General features: G+C 33.3%; 2 protein-coding genes and 1 pseudogene across 2 annotated transcripts; 1 reads left to right on the top strand and 2 right to left on the bottom strand.

Annotated features, from left to right (window-relative positions):
• The first annotated feature begins 4,627 nt into the window (after positions 1-4,627).
• Positions 4,628-9,132, top strand: LOC133286335 (glyceraldehyde-3-phosphate dehydrogenase, cytosolic-like; annotated as a pseudogene).
• A 2,003-nt stretch (positions 9,133-11,135) lies between these two features.
• LOC133286334 (S-protein homolog 5-like) lies at positions 11,136-11,567 on the bottom strand. Its single transcript, XM_061483740.1, has one exon. The coding sequence runs from the start codon at positions 11,565-11,567 to the stop codon at positions 11,136-11,138; it is 432 nt and encodes a 143-aa protein (XP_061339724.1).
• A 7,074-nt stretch (positions 11,568-18,641) lies between these two features.
• On the bottom strand, positions 18,642-19,004 carry LOC133286333 (S-protein homolog 5-like). Its single transcript, XM_061483739.1, has one exon. The coding sequence runs from the start codon at positions 19,002-19,004 to the stop codon at positions 18,642-18,644; it is 363 nt and encodes a 120-aa protein (XP_061339723.1).
• Positions 19,005-20,042: the final 1,038 nt, after the last annotated feature.

Here is a 20,042-nt window from a genome sequence, read left to right as displayed (position 1 = left end):
TCCAGAAACTTCATACAGATCTTGGACCAAGTTTCCAGTCCATGTTGGTGTCCAAGAATTGCTTGCAACCTTCAACTGGTCCAGCCTCTTCTGTTGTGCCGGTGCTATCTTACCCCTAAAGGTTTGTAGAATCCTCTTGTGTGCTGTCATCCTTCGCATTATGTAGCACCTCAATTCCTCACACAATGTCATTATAGGTTTGTCCCTATAATTGACAATCTTTGCATTCCACACCTCAGCCATATTATTCGTGATGTTGTCACATTTAGGCCAGTGACTGTAATAGGCTTTAACCCATGCTGAAGGGTGTATATTGTCAAGATACTTCCAAGCTGGTTCATTTAGAGTCTTCAGCCTTTGCATGACCTTCTCAAATTGGGGAACAGTGGTGCATCTAGCACATTCCCATACAATTCCTCTTGTCTCTTTATCCTTCCACTGCTTGATGAAGTTCTTCCATACATGTTGTACACAGAACCTGTGGTGTGAACCTGGCATAATTTCCTTCAAGGCTGGGACAAGTCCCTGTATGTGAATGACAGTGAATAAAAATTAAAATACAATCTCAAATCAGCATGAATAATATTAGCATGTATAAGGGGAATTTACAGTGCTGGATTTTTAGGTGACCATATTAAAAGAACTGTTGTAGGGATCAATTTGTACCCCCGATAATATTGTTAGGGACCAAAATGGTCCCTTCTGTTAAATAACAAGGACTAAAATGGACCTCGATGATATTTATGGGGGACTAGTTAAGGTTATTACATTGGCAGCAACAGACATGAAAAAATTGTAAACAATCCACATTATTCAATAAGATCAATGACAGAAATGGCAATGGCAGAAGCTTGCTTGCAAATATTCATTAACAGCAAGACAATGGCAACAACACATAACACACATACCAGAACACACATACGAAGGACAGCAAACAGAATACTACATGGTCATCAATGACAGCAACCAGAACAAACAGGACAAACTTGGCAATCCAAAATTTTCATTAACATCATCAAACAGAATTACTAAGGACAGCTTCATCAACAACAGGACTATGGCAAAATATTCATTAACAACCAAAATACAGTTAAGTATGACAATTCTATATGAAATAAATAATTGGAAGCACAACCAAAAAAACCTTACCTTCTGTTGATCCGAGATGAAGTTCCAACCAAATACTGCATGGTCCCCTAAATCTTCCTGTAATAATGTCAGAAACCACTTCCAATTGTCCTTCGTCTCACTATCAACTACGGCATATGCAATCACATAAAATTGTTTGTTTGCATCTTCACCCACAACACTCAATAATTGACCTCCATAATAGCCCTTCAGAAAGCATCCATCCAACCCAATTAAGGGCCTGCATCCAGCTTTGAATCCCTTCTTACAAGCATCAAGGCAGATGTACATTCTGTCAAATATTGGCAATGCTTGTGGAATAGGTTGGGGGGTGACTTGCAATTTGCAACTGGAGCCAGGGTTGCTCCTCAATAGTTCTGACAAATATTCCCTTAATCTTCCATATTGCTCCTTTTCACAACCTTCAATGGTCCCCTTTGCTTTTTTCAAAGCCTTACTTACTTTCTTCAGATCCAAATGCACATTGTATTCCTCCTTCATGTGCTCAAATGCCTCTGTCCTTGTCATCTTGGGTTGTGTTACTATTCTCTGCTCCAATTTCTTGGCCACCCAATCTCTTGTAGCCCTTTTATTCTTGAAGACTCTACAACATGTATGAGTCTCTTTAAAAGTCTTAACTTGGAATGTGCTTTGCTTACTGTTCCAGGCACAATACACCATCCATTCACAGTCTTCTACACTGCATTTGGCCCTTACTCTCACCTTGTCATTCTTAACCCATACGAAGTTCCTACCAAGACTGATATTGTAATCTTTTACTGCACCCTTAAATTGGTCCAGATTCATAAACTCCATACCAAGTTCTAAATAGACATGCCCAAAAGAAGCTTGCTCATTGAACTTTGGCATAACAGGTCTAACATTCTCATCATCATCACTTGAAGGAGGAGTCCTCAACTCCTCGGACAGATAGGTATATCCTTCTTCCTCAAATGACATCATGGCTTCCTCTTCATCAACTTCTTCAGATTCAGAGTCTTGTATTGGGGCATCCTTCTTGACTGCCTTCTTCCTTGGGGTCTGTTTTGCAGGCCTTTCTTTCTCTACAATTGGCACTGACATATCATCATCATCATCTTCTGAATCATCCTCAACACCAGGTGGGGGAGGCTTGTAAACCTCATCCTCTGCACTCTCATATGAATCTGAGTGTGAGGTAGCATGGTCATCATCTGCATTGTCTTCTTCAGACCCATCATCTGCACTGTCTTCATCATGGTCCGAATTGATCCCATCATCACCTTCTGCATTCAGGTCATCAGCAGCCTGTGCATGGTCTTCATCCAAATTCATCCCATCATCACCTTGTGCACCAAGGTCATCAGCAGCCTGTGCATGGTTCTCATTTTCTTTGACCCCAACATCACCTTGTGCACAACCTTCATGTGAACCGAACCCATCATCAACCTCTTCATGGTCGTCATTATGTGCTGAATTAATGATATTATCCTTTTCACTGTCATGTGTAGGTGAAGCAAACTGGGGAATCGAGATGCAGCCCTCAAAGTAGACATGTATCTCATTGCCATTCCCTAAAGCAGCCTCACACATAGCACACACATCTGAATCTGTACTAAGAGGTCTCAGCCCCAGATCCAAATCGGGTACCCCAGGCTGTAGCCACATCATCCTCTTGTATTTTTCATACCCATATTGCTTAAACAGGGTGTCAAGGTCACAAATATTGCAGTAGTCAATGTCCATCTCCGGCAATGAGTCCACCCTTCCATATATATAGGTCATCACTCCATCTTCATCTCTGATAAACATACCACCGTGATGATAGACAATAACTATGTATTCAGACATCTGTCAAAACCAAAAAACCAATCCTATCATTAAACCATGAAGCCATAGACTTTGAAAGTGTTAAACAATACAAAGCAATAAAAAAACAACCTTTTTTATGGATGCAGACATGTATTCCAACGATTAACATGGGGTTTTTAAATATTTTTAAATGGGTCAACCATGGCAGGGACCACACCACCTGGTTGTTACTTTCTTTTAAAACAAAACCCTAAATGGAAACATGGACCACAAAGTTCCACTTCGTGCAGACAAAAACAAGCATTAAACAAAGGGGAACGACATGGGGACCACAAACATTAAACAAAGGATGACAAACAACAATATAAAAAAGTTTCAACTTATAAATACTCATACCTTTTTCAACAGAATGCTCAGCCTCACAAAGTATCCAAATATGGCCCTTCTTTCTTCCACTGGTTCCCTTCGATTCTGGAAAAAGTTGGCAATATTCTAAACGCAAGCACCAGGGTTTAATGGACGGTCTTCTTCCTTCCTTCTCAACGATGAAGTGTCGATGTTAGAAGAGGGGGAAAAGGTAAAGTGTCCAACGGTTAGGTGAGGGGCAAAATTGGGTTTTTGAAAAATGGGTTGTCCAAGTGGCTGAGTTTGTACCAAACGACGTCGTCCAACCACTCCACGTGGGCAACCGCATGTCACTTAACGTGACACATCAGCACCGTCACTCACTCCGTCAATTTTCATTTGACAGAAGGACTAACGTGGGACCTGTTTGACATTGTTGGGGACTTTTTTTTGAGTTTATTTTTCTTAGGGACTAATTTGGCCACCACATTTTTTGTCAGGGACCAATTTGTGTCTTTACTCTAAAAGAATTGTTGAAATTGATGAGATAAATACTCACATGTATTATCACTACGAAAAGCATGAATATGATTACCATTCTGAGTTTTGATTTCATTATAAAACAATTGAAAAATAGAGAATAACTCACAATGATTTTTCATCAAAAATAACTAAGTACATCTAGAATAATCATCAATAAATGTAACAAAATACTTAAACCCCAAAGAAGAAGGATGACAACTCGGCCCTAAATATCAGAATGAACCAAAGAAAAAAAAGACAAAGTTTGACGACTAAGACGACTTGGGAACGTACTACGAGTATGTTTCCCAAACTTACATGACTTATAATGTAAACTAGAAAGAAATGATAGATAAGGTACCATCTTCTGGAGCTTGGCAAGACTTGGATGGCCATATGAGAATGGATAGTGAGGGGAGAGTCCATAGTAGAGCAACCTGAAAAAGAAGGGAAAATTTGATAGAAACCATGAGACTCACATCCTCTGGCAATCACCTTCCTTGAATTGTGATCCCACAAAATGACAGAAGTTTTCGTAAAGGAAACCACACAATCAAGAGATTTGGTCAAACGACTAATGGAAAGTAAGTTAAAAAAGGAATCAGTAACATAAAGAACATGATCCAAAGATAAAGTAGGGAAGAGAAGAACCATGTTGATCCCACAGGATTGGACCAAAGACCCATTGACCATAATAATAGTATAAAATGAACTAGTAGTAAAAAGAGAGGTGAATAGAGACTAATTACAAAAAATATGATCAGAAGCCCTAGAACTAAGAGTCCAAGGACCTAGAGATTATAACTGAGAGATCCGAACAAAAGAATTATCAGATGGAGCAATGGAGGTAGTAGAACCATATGCTTGCTTCTCACACCACCAAGTCATAAATTCATTAAGAAGAGAGACAGAAGGTTGTGGTGCAGAAGGCAACCCTGGATCAGGTGCAACAGAAGGATCCTGAGCAACATGTGCAGTTCGAGGATGCTAAGGTGGCTTGCCATGGAGCTTCCAACAGCGGGTCAGAGACTTAGAAATAGAAGAAATATGAGAATCCATAATCACAAAAAAAGGAGGCCAAAAGAAAATCAGAGACATTAGATCACAAAACTAACCAGAAGGAGTGGAATTCGTGCATCACCGAAAAACGATGTTGAAACACCAAAACAGGACCAAATCAGAACCGTCTCACAGATGGGAGAAAAACCTATCCGGTCGATGCTGGAAAGGAGATGCCACGCGTCGGCAAAAGGAAGACAACGTGCAAAGCTTTGACATGCGCATGAGGGCGAGTGAGAGACTTGGATAGACGACACCGCGCGGTCGAGAAGAGCACAACGGTAGATGGCTCGCTGAAAAAAGCTACCTGACGATGGTGGTCAACGGCGGAGGAGCAAACTAAAATCATTAATTCTGTTAGAGATATATAAAATCATTAATGTAACATCATTCAACAACTTACAAGCCCAGTGAGCTTTCTTATATGGGGCATGTTAGAAATATATAAAATCATTAATGCAACCTCACACAGTAATTTAAGTTTTTGAATTGAATTGATTTTTTATAAACTCAATTACAGGATTGTTAACCAATTAAGTCATTACTATTTTATGAGCATGCTCAACCTAATTATTTGCAACCTTACTCTAGTCACCTTTAGTACTTGCCTTGTACTTGTTTTTTTTTTATGTTGAACTAACACGGGTACATTATAACACGGGTGGGACTACATCCCACTAACCCCAACGTAAGGTTGGCTTGGTCTCTTTGCAATTAATTGTGAAGATGGCTTGGTCTCAGTGCAATAAATTAAATGAAGATTAACATTTGTTTGGACTACTTTATTTTATTTTAAAAATAATTAATTTTATCAAAAAATAGTTTTTAAAAGATCAATTTTATTTTTTTTATAAATTAAATAAATTCAAGTATGCTATGAGTGTTTCTTTGGTACATCAAGTGGTTAAAGATAAAGTTTTTTTTTTAATATGATAATCGATCAAAATCCAACTCTTATTACTTTCTAAATAGGAAAAATTGTCATCTATGACATGACAGCATATGTTGGTGACTAGTTGTTGGTATCATCTACATATATGGGAGGCATTGTATAGTACTTGTTGATAAGGTAATGTGCAAGTAGTCACTTGCAACATAAATTGACTACCACTTGCAACACAGATACTCAAACTGAATTTTGACCAAGGGAAATACATAATTCTTTTTTTGAAGAAACCAAATGTTTTTTCACTTTTTGGTTTTTAATATGAACATTGTCCTTATCACGATGTGCTTCAACTGAGATTTGTGTTTTTCTTTTTCTTTTAATTGAAAAAAAAGACTTTATTAAACAGAATTAAGAATTTCTGAAGTAGCAAAGTTACAAATAAATTCAGAACTCTTTCATCCACGCATAGTTTAGCTTGAATGGGTGGGTTGGGCAAGTTGTAGTTATAGGGGGATTTATGTTGAAAATTGCGCATAATTTAATTCTAGACATAAATATTTCATAATAAAAATTCAATCTTATGTATAAGAGTGAAAATATATAACATGGAATCAATTGGATAATTAATAAATCAGTGGATAAATTAAAAATATTAACCTGATGTCTTATAGAAAGAGTTAACTTTAGTACTATAAATAAGGATTATCCTAATATGTAAAGATTGTGAGAGATTCTTATTTTAAAAAAATACAAGAAAGAAGTGTTTGGCAGCCCAATTAAATTTTCATTTCTATCATTCTATGTCGCAAAAAACAAAAATTCCATCCTTTTTATTATTGAAAATCGAACTGAATCCTTTAATTTCTATTTACTTAACTCCCTACTGAATTACTACCATTTCATTGCATCCCTTTTCTTTCAAAAGCGCATAACAAAGTATCATTAATTCTCCATTTATTGGAATTAATGATTAATTAATAAGTGTAATTCACAATAAATGATAACCGTTGATTGACGAAAATCAACGGTTGGGATTTGATGTCAAAGGTGTCAAAGGATCCTATCATATATATATATATATATATATATATATATATATATATATATATATATATATATATCCACCCACTAATGGAGCATTTGATATGAGAGATTTTTTTTATCGAGAAAAAAAGATTGTTGGTGATTTTATAGGAATTTTTTTATTCCGGATAAGTTACAAAAAAGTGTTTCGTTGGCTAAAATTTTGTCGGAAAAGTTGGGTTAATTTTACTGATGCTATGTTTGGTTGATGGTAAAATATTGATTAGAATGTGAATGAAAATTACCCTTAATTTTTTTAATATAAAAAGTGAGTCATCATCAAGTGTTTTTTTTTGAAAAAAGTGAATCAAATGTTACTTTTTCATAATCCAAGATCAGGGACAAAAAATACCAAAGGTTGAGTGGGAATTTTTTTTGCTTTTGTGTAGTTCAAAAATGGTTTATTGGAAACAAAAAACTGCTGGCATTTTGCTCACAATACTCATATCAAACATAGTACATAAATATTTCCCACTCTTATTTCCCATCATTTCATACCAAATACTCACACCAAACACCCTCTTATAGCAATTCCACCTTATCGTGTATGCATGCAGGAAGACAATTTTTTGAGCTTTATTTCAACAATTTTATAAAAACTCACTCGTGATCGATTTAATTGAGATACCGTATGGGTCATTGGTTTAATTGGTGAGTGATTAATTGAACCGTTTGATTTAAATTTATACGAAAGTATATAATAAATATTATAGTAATGATAATATATATTATAGTAATATCCAAAAAAATATATATCTTAAATGAAGAATTGACATAATGGTTGATGTTTCTTATTTCATACTATGTCACTTGGGTTTGAGTCTTGACAACTACACATTGCGTAAAATGATTTTTTTAAAAACCCCAAAACTGGTTCAACCCCTAAACCGGTCCCGATTCTCACGGTTGAACCTGAGTCGCACTGATTTCAACTTGCATTTTATATTTAAAATAAACAAATATATTCAGGCTCTAATACTTACTCTGGCTGTAATATATTTTCAATTTGGCAACTTTTTGTTGCCACAGTTTTTTACTGTTAACTATTTGTTGAGCCTGGCAGTGTATATAAATTAATTTTTAATAATTTAAACATATATGTATTTTAATTAAATTTACACCATTTTATTAATTTGAACTAAAGTAAGTGGGTCGTTTGACAAATCTGCAAAACTGCAATTTGCTTTTGTGGAGGCTATTGACGAAACTCGTAAAAAAAAAAAAGTAAATACCTTTTTTGGTCTTCAGAAAATTTCACGAGACCCGTTTTAGTCCCTAGCAAATAAAAAGGTCCATCGTGGTTCCTAAAAAATTCAAATTGGACCCATGTTCTTTTGAGGACTAATATGAGTTTTTTTTGAATTTGTGAGGGACCACGATAGACTTTTTTATTTGTTAGGAACTAAAACGGACTTCGTGAAATTTTCTGAGACCAAAAAAGATATTTACTCAAAAAAAAAAATTCAAATATAGAGAACTGCAAAAGTCATTTATCGATTTGGGAGTTAAATGAGGTGATAGGTTTTGGAGCAACCTTATCCGGTGTTGGCTTTTTTACCCTTCTAACCATTTATTAATAATTAATTACCAAATTGACCTTCATTATAAACTATTTCAAAAATTTAACCCCCTCAGAAAACATAACACGAATCTGCCCATGTTTGACCATTGACCACCAAGCCTACTCGGGTACACCCCTCCCTACCCGGGTATTTTTTGAAATTTTTTGCTTACCCGAGTAAATAGGGGTGTACCCGGGTATTGTTCTTGGCATCTGAGAAATTGCTTGAATTATTTACCCGGGTAGGTAAGGGTGTACCCGGGTAAATCTCCACATCTTCAACATAATTCCCAACAGCACTGGAGCTGCTAAGGTACCTGTTATATATATAAATTGATACAACATTTGATTAAATGGTGGAAATTCTATTCCAAAGCTTTTGTTCTTTGTCACCATTGAATGTTGAATTTGTGACAAAACAGGCTCTAGGAAAAGTTCTTCCATCGCTAAATGGTAAATTGACTGGAATGTCTTTTCGAGTTCCTACTGTGGATGTTTCAGTTGTTGACCTCACTGTCAGGCTGGAGAAGGCTGCAACCTATGACCAGACAAAGCTGCTATCAAGTAAATTTTAAAATTTTTGAAGTCTTCTTACTTTTAGTAAAATTGAATTGGGTTTTCCTCCTATCTCAATCTTTTTTTTGTTGAAATAACAATATCCAGGGAGGAATCAGAGGGCAAATTGTAGGGGATTTTGGGTTACACTGAAGATGATGTGGTGTCTACTGACTTTGTTGGCGATAGCAGGTCTTGAATAGGATGAGGAAATTTTTTTCCCTTAATCCTTTGTTGTTACTTTACGGAGTTTTACTGGTAACAAGGACATTTTGTTTCTTTGTTTGCAGCACCTGTGTTGTTGATTTGATTGTCCACATTGCATCTGTGGCTTGAGGCTGAGCTTGGATTGTGCATCATTACACCATTCTAAATTTTCTCAAGACGTGGAGATTTACCCGGGTACACCCTTACCTACCCGGGTAAATAATTCAAGCAATTTTTCATATGCCAAGAACAATACCCCCTACCTACCCGGGTAGGCAAAAAATTTCAAAAAATACCCGGGTAGGGAGGGGTGTACCCGGGTAGGCTTGGTGGTCAACGGTCAAACAGAGGTAGATTGGTGTTATGTTTTTTGAGGGGGTTAAATTTTTGAAATAGTTTATAATGAAGGTCAATTTGATAATTAATTATTAATAAAGGGTTATAAAGGTCAAAAAGCCGGCGCCTGTCACCTAATAATTCACGTGGCAGTAATAGTCTGTTAATTTTATTTTAAAAATATTAGCTACAAATATGGCCGTGGTTAAATTAGTAAATAAACACCATATGTATTCCATTATCAAAATCTACAATTAATAAATTTTCTTTAATTAGAGATAATGCACCATTAACAAATCCTCAAGTTTGAGGGACAAATTCAGAAATTACCTTAGTTGGAATTTTTTTCCAATGAATTGAATTGAATGATGCTTTTGATATCATTAATGCAATTGATTTTTGTTACATTTCCAACAACGGTTTTACAAAACGCAGCTTTCACATTTTCATTACATTTCTTTCGTTTTAACTATATTTAATTCTTAATTAATTATTAAAAGAGTGAGACAGTGTCACGGGGCAGCCCCATCTAAGTCACCAAATCTCATACTGTCACTAATTTTTTTACATTTAAAAAAAAAAAATAGTGACTGTGAGATTTGAATTTATAAATTTAAATAAATTATCCAAACTTCTCGTTCACTAGATCATTTTTAGTGGTTCGATTTTTTATTTTTATTTTCTAACTAGGTCAATTAGCCCATTTGTGGCTAGGAGTATATAGTGGCACCATAGTGTTGATAACTTTCACAACTCGAAAGCGTGGGCACGCCTTGTAAGAGACAAAAAAGAAAATTGTCTTGCGCAAATTTTTATCTATTTCAACAAATTTTCTACAGCTTCTTTATAGCTTTATCATCTTTTTTATGTTTGAAATAAAGGATCAACATTTCTCATATTGTAAAAAATAAATTTTATCTTTTATACATGAAAAAAACATATGAACACATATAAAAAGAAAAGAGAAAAAAAGAAATTATATATCCAATATATTTTTATGTATATATAAAAGATAAATTTATTTTTTATAAGAATTTTATTTATCTCAAGTACCAGCAAAATGACAGTGTCTCCTGCCCTTACATTTTTTGTTTTTTTTCTCTCACCTTGATGGGTCCTATTTTTGAATGTGTCTGGAGGAACAAAATTTTATTTTGCTGTTACTTGAGAGTAATAAACCCTTTTTTATAATATGACAAACAATAAACCTTGAAATAAACAAGTTTTGAAAACAGCGTTGAAAGGAGAGCAGAGAAATGCCATCAATGCAGAGCACTCATGACCGCAAAAATGTATCGACCAAAACTTTTGATTTCTACGGAATGATTTGACCGTACAAAGGACAAATCCTTTTATAACTCTAGTTCATTATGCAAAACTACTCACATTCCCATTACACAGATTGCTATAACTAAAGCAAGGTTTTGAACCCGGGGGTGTAGCTCAGTTGTGGAGCGTGCTGAGCTCGAGTCGAGCTCGTGAATTTAAAGGGTTTGAAGTTCGATTCCTGCAAAGTGCACTTTGGAACTAATAGAGATACCTTTATTGTTTCAATCCATGAAAAGGATTAGTCTCATCCCAAAGAGGTAGGAATATCTTTGGGTTTACTAAAAAAAAAAAAAAAAATGAATGAAAGCTTTGGGAACCTTGGCACCAAACTCACCACAAGAATTGCTTCCTCCAATTGACATCATCGTTGCTGAAATAAAATCCATCTTGTGTGACCATCCAAGAGCACATTCTATGAAGGCCACAACGATATGTGTCCCTAGAAGCCTTAAATGCATCAAAACTCTTCCTTATGTTGTCCCATTTCATTGTGCACTTCATGTGGTTGCTGCTCCAAAAATTGGGCCTCATAATCCAGCTAAACTCATCATGCTCTTGAAGGGCACGCCCACCAAGATCCATATCCTCCGACGAACACCAAATAACCAAAGGCACAGAAGAATTGTCGGTGAAGCCATTGATTACTCGGATATAATATTCATGAGTTCCGAACAAATACTGTGCTGGTTCCATTGTGACCATCACAATGATCAAGGTGGACGCAAAGCATAATATAAGGAAAACGCTCACTAAAAATTTCATGGTTTTTTTTTATGACAATTTTAGTGATCTCTGTTCTGATTCTGAGGCTTTATATGGCTATCGATATACGGAGTAAAATTTTGTTGATATGGAAGTAGGTACTTCCTTATAAAAAAGTTTAAAAAAAAAAATATTAAAAAAAATAATCATAAATATAAGAGTAATGTAAATGTATTTATTTATTTTCCATATTTGATAAATACATACCGATTACTTGTTATATCTATAGTACCGAAAATATTTACATATTAATGATTAGTTAGCTTAATTTGAATCATATATGCCATTAAATAATAGTTATATTATTCTTATGTTATATGAAAATAATATAATTTTCTACAAATTCATCAATTTTTGTGTATTTTTTTTTCTTTTTAATAAATAATGGGATATATCATATAATTATATCTATAATATAAGATAACTTATCTCCTTATTAAATAATTCTAGAGGTTTCACTATCATGCTTCCCGTTATGCCTTCGTCGTTATCGTTCTGTGTGATATTTTCCTTTTTTGGCACTTTATGTTTACGGTGTAGATATCATTTTTAAAGCAAATCCATGCGACACGCTGCCTGTTTATACGCTAAGATATTTTTTTTTAATATCGTACTTTTCATTCGATGGTGTACATTATATATAACAGATTTGTTTGTTATATTTTATTAGATGAACAATAAAGTAACTTTTTTTTTTGACAAAAGAGATAAATTAATCATTCAGATAATGTTGCGACCGAATATTAATAACGAGGTGATTCCAACAATTACTTTAAATTGGTTAAAAAAATTATTTGTCCAAAATTCAACTTAAAATTGGTTTAATATAAAATACTTTGAAAAGTTTATTAGTTACTTTTTTTTAGATAAAAAAGATTCAGGCCTTTCGCTTAGGAAGTAGGAATCCGTAGATGATGTCACTTTCCTGCAAATTAATGATTTTAAATAAGAGCATCCAATCAAATCAGGGAAAAAATTAGATACGGAAAGAAATAAGGACTTTTTTTAACAAAAAAAGAAGGAAACTTTTACTTTAAATACAACATTATTTTAAATCTAGCTTTTTTAATATCTAGAAAGGTTTTGATATAAAATACTAGTTATGGTAACTTAGTTGATATATTGTAATTGAGTAGATTGGAGTGAAAGTATCTTTCAATTTTTTTTCAGTATTATCTTTAGACGGAGTTAACGTTTAAAATTATCCCGAATAAAATAATCCTCCATAAAAATATCCACATTTTATAAAATAAAATAAAAATCACACGTTATAAATGATCTGCGCGTGTTTGGGTTAAATTATTTTGCATTAAAAAAGTTTTACAATTCAACTCTATCTCTTGAGCATTTCGGTTATAAATTTTTTATTAAAATAAATTATAAGTTGCACTTTCAATTAGTTTATTCCATATTTAAAAAATTATAATTAAAACTTCAAAAGGATATAATTTCTTAGCCAAAGAATCATTTTTATATAAAAATTAAATAAAATTAAGAATTTTACAATTATATATTTAGCTGTATATAGAATGTTCTAAAGTAAACGATGAAACTGATTAATTGATATTTAGGGGAGAGAATTTTTTGGCTCCAGTATAAGATTTAAAAGTCTTATTTACTACTAGAAAAGTCCCAATTACTGACGAAAAAAAAATCATTGAAATTAGTGATGGAATTTTTGATCGGAAATGTATTCCGTTGAAAATAGATATGGAAATAAATTCCATAAAAAATAGAGATGGAACTAGATATGAAATTCATTATTCCGTAAAAAAATTATTTTCGATGGAAATCATTTCTGCCAAAAAATGGAAAATAGATTATGTCAAAAGAATTGGATAGAAAACAAATTTTGTCGAAAATGTTTCCGACGGAAAATAGATTCTGTTGAAAATATTAAAGAAATCATATTTGTGTAACTTTTCAACGATAAATAGATTTCATAAAAATTGTACCAAAAAGAAAAAAAAGATTCCATAAAAAAATTTGACGCAAAACTGATTCGGTAAAAAAAAATTGATGGAAAATATATTCTGCCCAAAATTTCTCATGGAGTTTGTTTCTTGTCCAATAATTTCGACAGAATCTATTTGACGTTGAAAACTTTTTGACGTATAACATATTCCATAAAAAATGTTAACTGAATTTTAAAAATAAGAAGTACATATTATAAGAGAGAATACGTTTAAAACTGAAAGAGATATAGATAATCAAATTAGAAAAACAAATGCATGGGCGTCTACTGATGCGAACCTGGAGTGCTAAATGGGACGAGACAAATGATATATGTCCTAGTTGCCAACAAGAAAAAGAGACAATTATCCATGCTCTCCGTGATTGCCCGAGAGTTGCTGCAACTTGGACAAAGTTAGTGGATGACTTATAGGTAAGTTTTTTCTTCCAACAAGACTTGCAATACTGGCTTTTACAAAACATCAATCGTGGGAACCAACGAGCTCACAATGATCAATGGATCATAATTTTTTTTGTCCTGTGTTGGCAAATTTGGAACTTGAGAAACGAAGAAGTTCACTCAAATAAGTGCCGCCACCCGCATTAGATTCATCAAAGTTTGAGGAGGAAAATTGCTGAAATAGGTAATGCATTTAAGAAATACCCAGGCAGAGACACTGAACATCATCAAACAATTATTCAAGTAGGATGGACCACGCTTGAAGAACAATAGGTTAAAACTAATACTGATAAGGCATCCAAGGGGAAACCTGGCCAAGCTACTTACAGAGGTATCTATAGAGGGTCAATGAATGGGTGGTTTTGCCTGCAGAGTGGGAAATTGCACTGCCTTCACAGCTGCACTATTGGGAGTACTAAAAGGTCTAGAATTTGCAAAGGACAAAGGTCTATCAAAAGTTAGTATTGAAAGTGACTCTTCCTCTATTGTCACTTTGCTTACTAAACAAGGTAATGCACTATGAGAGAGCCATCTTATGTCTCAAATTCAAAGATTAATCAACATGAACTGGTCCGTGAACGTGCAAAACGTTTATAGTTAAGGCAACAAATGGGCTGATTGGCTGGCCAACTATTTATTACACTACAATGCGGAGGCAAGCCATATAGTGTTTGAGATCATTTCATCAGATCTTAGTTTTATTTTCTATGGAGACCTATCCTTTGTGAGAAAGTCCCGAATTTGTAGGTTGTCGTAGTTTCTTGCGATTTTTGGGGCTTTTGCCCTTTAAACAATCGAAAGAAGGTGCTCGTCTGAATAAACAGATTTTATTGAAGATTTTGCTTATGAAGATTGTAATATTCAATATATATATATATATATATATATATATATATATATATATATATGAGGTAGGATCCTTTGACACCGGTGTCAAATTTGAAGTTTGACACCTCATCTGAGAGCCGTTAGATCAAAAAAAATTAATGACTTTGATTTGTAAGCATGTGATACCATTGATCTTTTTTGATCTAACGGCTCTCAGATAAGGTGTCAAACTTCAAATTTGACACCAGTGTCAAAGGATCCTACCTCTATATATATATATATATATATATATATATATATATATATATATATATATATAATTGGCACAAACAACACTATAACATTGGGGGAAGGGGGAAGAATGAATAGTGCGATGCTAAAAGAGCCCGATGTGCCTTATGGTATGCATTTGTCAAATTTGGCTTGTGCTTAAAGCGCCAATTTATGTGAGGTTGGCGGTTAAAGCGCCATGTTTTATAAAATTGACGACGCCAGTAGTGCCACATATAAAAAATAAATTAGCTGGGCCACGTGGAGGCATTATGGTAAAAGTCGTAGATTTTAGTAGATTCGTAATAATTAATTGGATAAGTTTGAATTAGATATTTTAAAAAGTAATTAGCACATAACACATATATACATATATATATATATATATATAGCTGACAAAGAAAGAAAGAAAAATAGTAAAAGACAGAAAGCGCGTAATAGAGAAGAAAAGAAAGAAACAAAGAATAGAGAAAAGAAAGAAGAAAGGAGAATATGGAGAAGGGAAAGAAAAGAAAGGAGAAAAAAATAGAGAGAGAAAGTAAGAAAACACGAAATAGGAAGAGAAAGGAAAAAAAAAGAGGAGATGGGGAAATAGAGACAGAAAGAAGAAGGGAGTGAGCAAATAAAAAAGAAGGTAATATTGGGAGAGATCCTCATTTTCCTATTTTAATTCTTTTCCATCTATTTTATATTTAAAATTGGTATTTGGAAATTATTTTTTCAAATCTGTGAAGGTGTCGTTACTCTAGCAAACTATTTTCTTATAAATTTTTTCTATTCTTTTGGATTATCTTCTGTCTTTGATTTTGTAAATTTGATGTTCTATTGATTATAAGAATGATATTGAGTCAAGATTATAGAACTAAGAAATTTCTTTGGTACCAAATGGATATTAACGGAATATGTAATTTTTAACTGAAAGATTTTGATGTGAACTAACCCACAAAGGTTAGGGATCAGATAGTTATAGGGTAAGGCACGACTTATTTGGCTTGAGCTCCGCTAATCAGAATCTTTCATATACAGAGCCCAGAAAGGTTTGGGCGCTCACAAAGGTTTGAGCTTTAAGACTTGTTTGGAGCACTAGATAAGGAGGACATAATAAGATAGGATATCATATCCTGTTCTTATCAGTTGTTTTTTGAGCCCAGTGGATAGCATAGACTTATCAGGTTGGCTTATTTTATCCTATCGAGAGCCTGATAAGTTATCCTGATGGGGACCTTGGGTTAGGTTTGACAGGATAGGATAAGGAAAGAAATAAATGGTTCATTCCAAAAGCAGCCTTCGATGTTGATCTCTCCAGGTTAGCCTCTCGCACAACCTCTGTCTTTCCATTTCCATTTCCTCTGCCTCAAACACCAAATGCAATCATCTTCATCATTAGGTCCAGTTTCCATTTCCTCTCTCACCTTCCCCTTCCTTCCATGGTTACTTTTCCACTCTAATCACTCACTCTCTTATTACCCTCAAAACCATTAATTCTCCTTTCCCTCCTTTTATACCCACCTGATCTAAATCTATGCTCTTTTCTCCTAAACTAAAAACCTTTTTTATTCACTTCACATTTTCTCCCATCAATTTTCTGCTTTCCCCTCTTAATTCCATTGTGATGCCTACTTGTGGGTAAAGTTGTTATTTTGTCTTTTGGGTTTTGGCTAATTTTGTTGTTCAATGAATCGATGTCATGTTCTTGGAATTTGTGTGTTATTTGATTTCCTTTTTGACGTTTTGAAATTAGGAATGCTTCTTTTTTGTTTTTTAATTTTTTTTAGGTATTGGAGCGAAGACAGAGATGGGCGAGGGAGAATATTTTTAGTTGGGGATTGTGGGAGCTTGGTCTCTGTTAGTGGTGTCATATGTACAATTGTAATTTGCAATATGGAACTGATGATTTTTCATGAGTTATAATACACACACACACACACACACACACACACACATATATATATTTAAAAAAAGAGTTTTAGAAATTTTGAATAATTAAAAATAGAATTTAATGTATAAAAAAGTTAAAAGAAAAAAATTAAAAAGTATATAAAGTTATGCTATAAAGGGTATTTTCGTTTTTTTATATCATATCCTTCCGCTATCTGGTTGATTTCAAAACATGATAGGATAATGTAATCATATCAGGCTGTCTATCCAGTGTACATCAAACACATAATAGGATACGAACTTATCATACCCATATCATATCTTACTCTTATCCAATCCTCATGTTTTATCCTATCATGTCTACCAAACGAGCTCTTTGTCATTTCAGTTAAAGACTACACATTCTTTTCTATGTTTGTATGCAGAAACCCATAAAGATTTGAGCTTTAGTAGTTTCAAGATTTCGTATTCTTTTTTATGATTATTATTTATATTATTATTTTCTTATTATAAACATGTTATGTGAGAATGATATTTTCCGCTAAAACGGCTGGATTGGTTATAATTCAAAAACCCAAATATTACTGAGATTTATTTCATGTGCATTTTTTTTTTATGTTAACATTTCCAGAAAGTAAGCATACGAGTATGTATAACTTTAAAGTAGGAGGAAGCAACGAAATTAAAGACTTTGAGCACTGTACAAAGTTTAGAATGATTTTGTGTACCTGTAGAGTGACTGATAGAATAAAAACATTTATTGTCGATTTAGATGATGATGTAAGATAGTTCATGTCAGACGTGATAGTGAACTTGACTTCAGTCTAACCTATAACTAAATTTTAAATGTATATTATTTAAGATATGATTTAAGAAGTAATTTGAATTTATTATTACACTGCTCTTAATACTATGCAATATTAACAAATCGGTACATAATGAGGTGTTGCAAAGATTAATAAAACCGAGATCTAACCTCATCTTGGTGCCTAAATGTGATTAAGATTTTTTTTTTATCCATTGGTTCATCAATCACCCCGACTAATCCAATTCGAGCACAAAACATGTCAAATCCATTATAAAAGGGTTACTCTCTCAAGACCATTTTTTCTATTCCCATCGAATTTCTCTTTGCAGGAAAAAATTTATAGTGCACCTGGACCACCGTGGTCCTTCAATTGAAAATTTGACACTTGGTTTAAAAAAAATTTAATCTCTTTTCTCTCTCTTCTTTCATCAGTTTTTTCTTTTCTTTTTCTTACTTCTCCGCCTCGCTCAGTATTATGTGATCCAAGAGCACTAAATATGCTCTCTCTTTGCATATCCTTCATCAAAATGGTAAAGGCCTAAAATCTGTTATCCCACGGGAAACAGTTCAGAAACCTAAGAAAAATAATAATAAAAATTCTGAAGCCATTCTCTAGATATGATGAGACTTCTAAACATACCTTGACATGAGTTTATAAAATTAAAACAACTTTTAATTTTTCCCAATTTAAATAAAATTGATAAGCATTCTATTATATATTAATAACAAGACAGTGTGATTACCAAAAATAAAATAAAATAAAAAATAACAAGACAGTGTTCTAACGTAAAGGAGTATTAAGAAAACTATACGAAATTAAAATATGATAATATTATAAAACACCTATATCACATTGGATTGGTACATAGCCTCACGCTCACCACAAGAATTGCTTCCTCCAATTGACATCATCGTTGCTGAAATAAAACCCATCTTGTGTGACCATCCAAGAGCACATCCTATGAGGGCCACAACGATATGTGTCCCTAGAAGCCTTAAATGCATCAAAACTCTTCCTGATGTTGTCCCATTTCATTGTGCACTTCATGTGGTTGCTGTTCCAAAAATTGGGCCTCATGATCCAGCTAAACTCATCATGCTCTTGAAGGGCACGCCCACCAAGATCCATTTCCTCTGATGAACACCAAATAACCAAAGGCACAGAAGAATTATCTGTGAAGCCATTGATCACTCGGATATAATATTCATGAGTTCCAAACAAATACCGTGCTCGTTCCATTGTGACCATCAGAATGATCAAGGTGGAGGCACAGCACAATATAAGGAAAAGGCTCACCACTACAAATTTCATGGTTTTTTTTTTTTTTAATGACAATTTAAGTGATCTCTGCTCTGCTTATGGGCCTTTATATAGCTATCCATATAAGAAAACGCTCACTACAATTTATTTGTAATATTTTCTTATATATATTAAATTGAAATATTATATGATATTTAAAGAAATCATTTCAACAATTACTTTAATTTTTTTAAAGTTTTTTTTTTATTTATAAAACTCAACCTTGAATCAGTTTAGTATTTCAATAGTTTGAAAAGTTTATTAGTTATCACTCTTCATATTATAATCTCAATTAGCTTTTATTTTTGTCTCTTTTCTTGAGATTCCGATCTAATGATGTTGAACAATAGTAGACAAAAAAGAGAGATGGATATAATAACTTATATCTTTTTTAATATAAGGTGAATCAATTAATATAAAAAAATAAATAAACAAAACGACGTAGTTTTGAGGAGGCCGAAGATAAACTTATCTCAAGTTGTCGGAGAAATTTTTTTTGATATATATATATATATATATATATATATATATATTTATATATATATATTAGAATAATCAGTTTATAATTTTTTTTACAAATTACACTAAGTATGACCGGTCATACTTCAATCAAGAGTGTATGACTGGTCATACCTACTGTAATTTGAAAAAAAAATTATAAACGGATCGTTTCTTTTTTATATATATATGGAAAAAATGTTTCTGCAGTTACTGCAGATAAGTTATCTGCATTTATTATCAAATCGACGTCGTTTTTGTATTGAAATCTTAAAAAAATATAAATATAAATATAAAGACTATTATAATCCTGAAATAAATTAAAATTACAAAATCACTCTAATTTATGCTCCAAAATAACGTTGTATTAAGTTAATTACAAATAATTTATATGCAGTAAGTGCAGCAAAAGGGAAATATATATATATATAAATAAGATTCAGGCCCTTCGCTTAGGAAGTAGGAATCCTCGTTTTCTGT

The sequence above is a fragment of the Gastrolobium bilobum genome, unplaced genomic scaffold (assembly GCF_033153095.1).
Source record: "Gastrolobium bilobum isolate Gb01-03AN ecotype WA unplaced genomic scaffold, APGP_CSIRO_Gbil_v1 utg1891, whole genome shotgun sequence".
Lineage (NCBI taxonomy): Eukaryota > Viridiplantae > Streptophyta > Magnoliopsida > Fabales > Fabaceae > Gastrolobium > Gastrolobium bilobum.
This window is presented reverse-complemented; position numbering and strand designations above follow the sequence as displayed.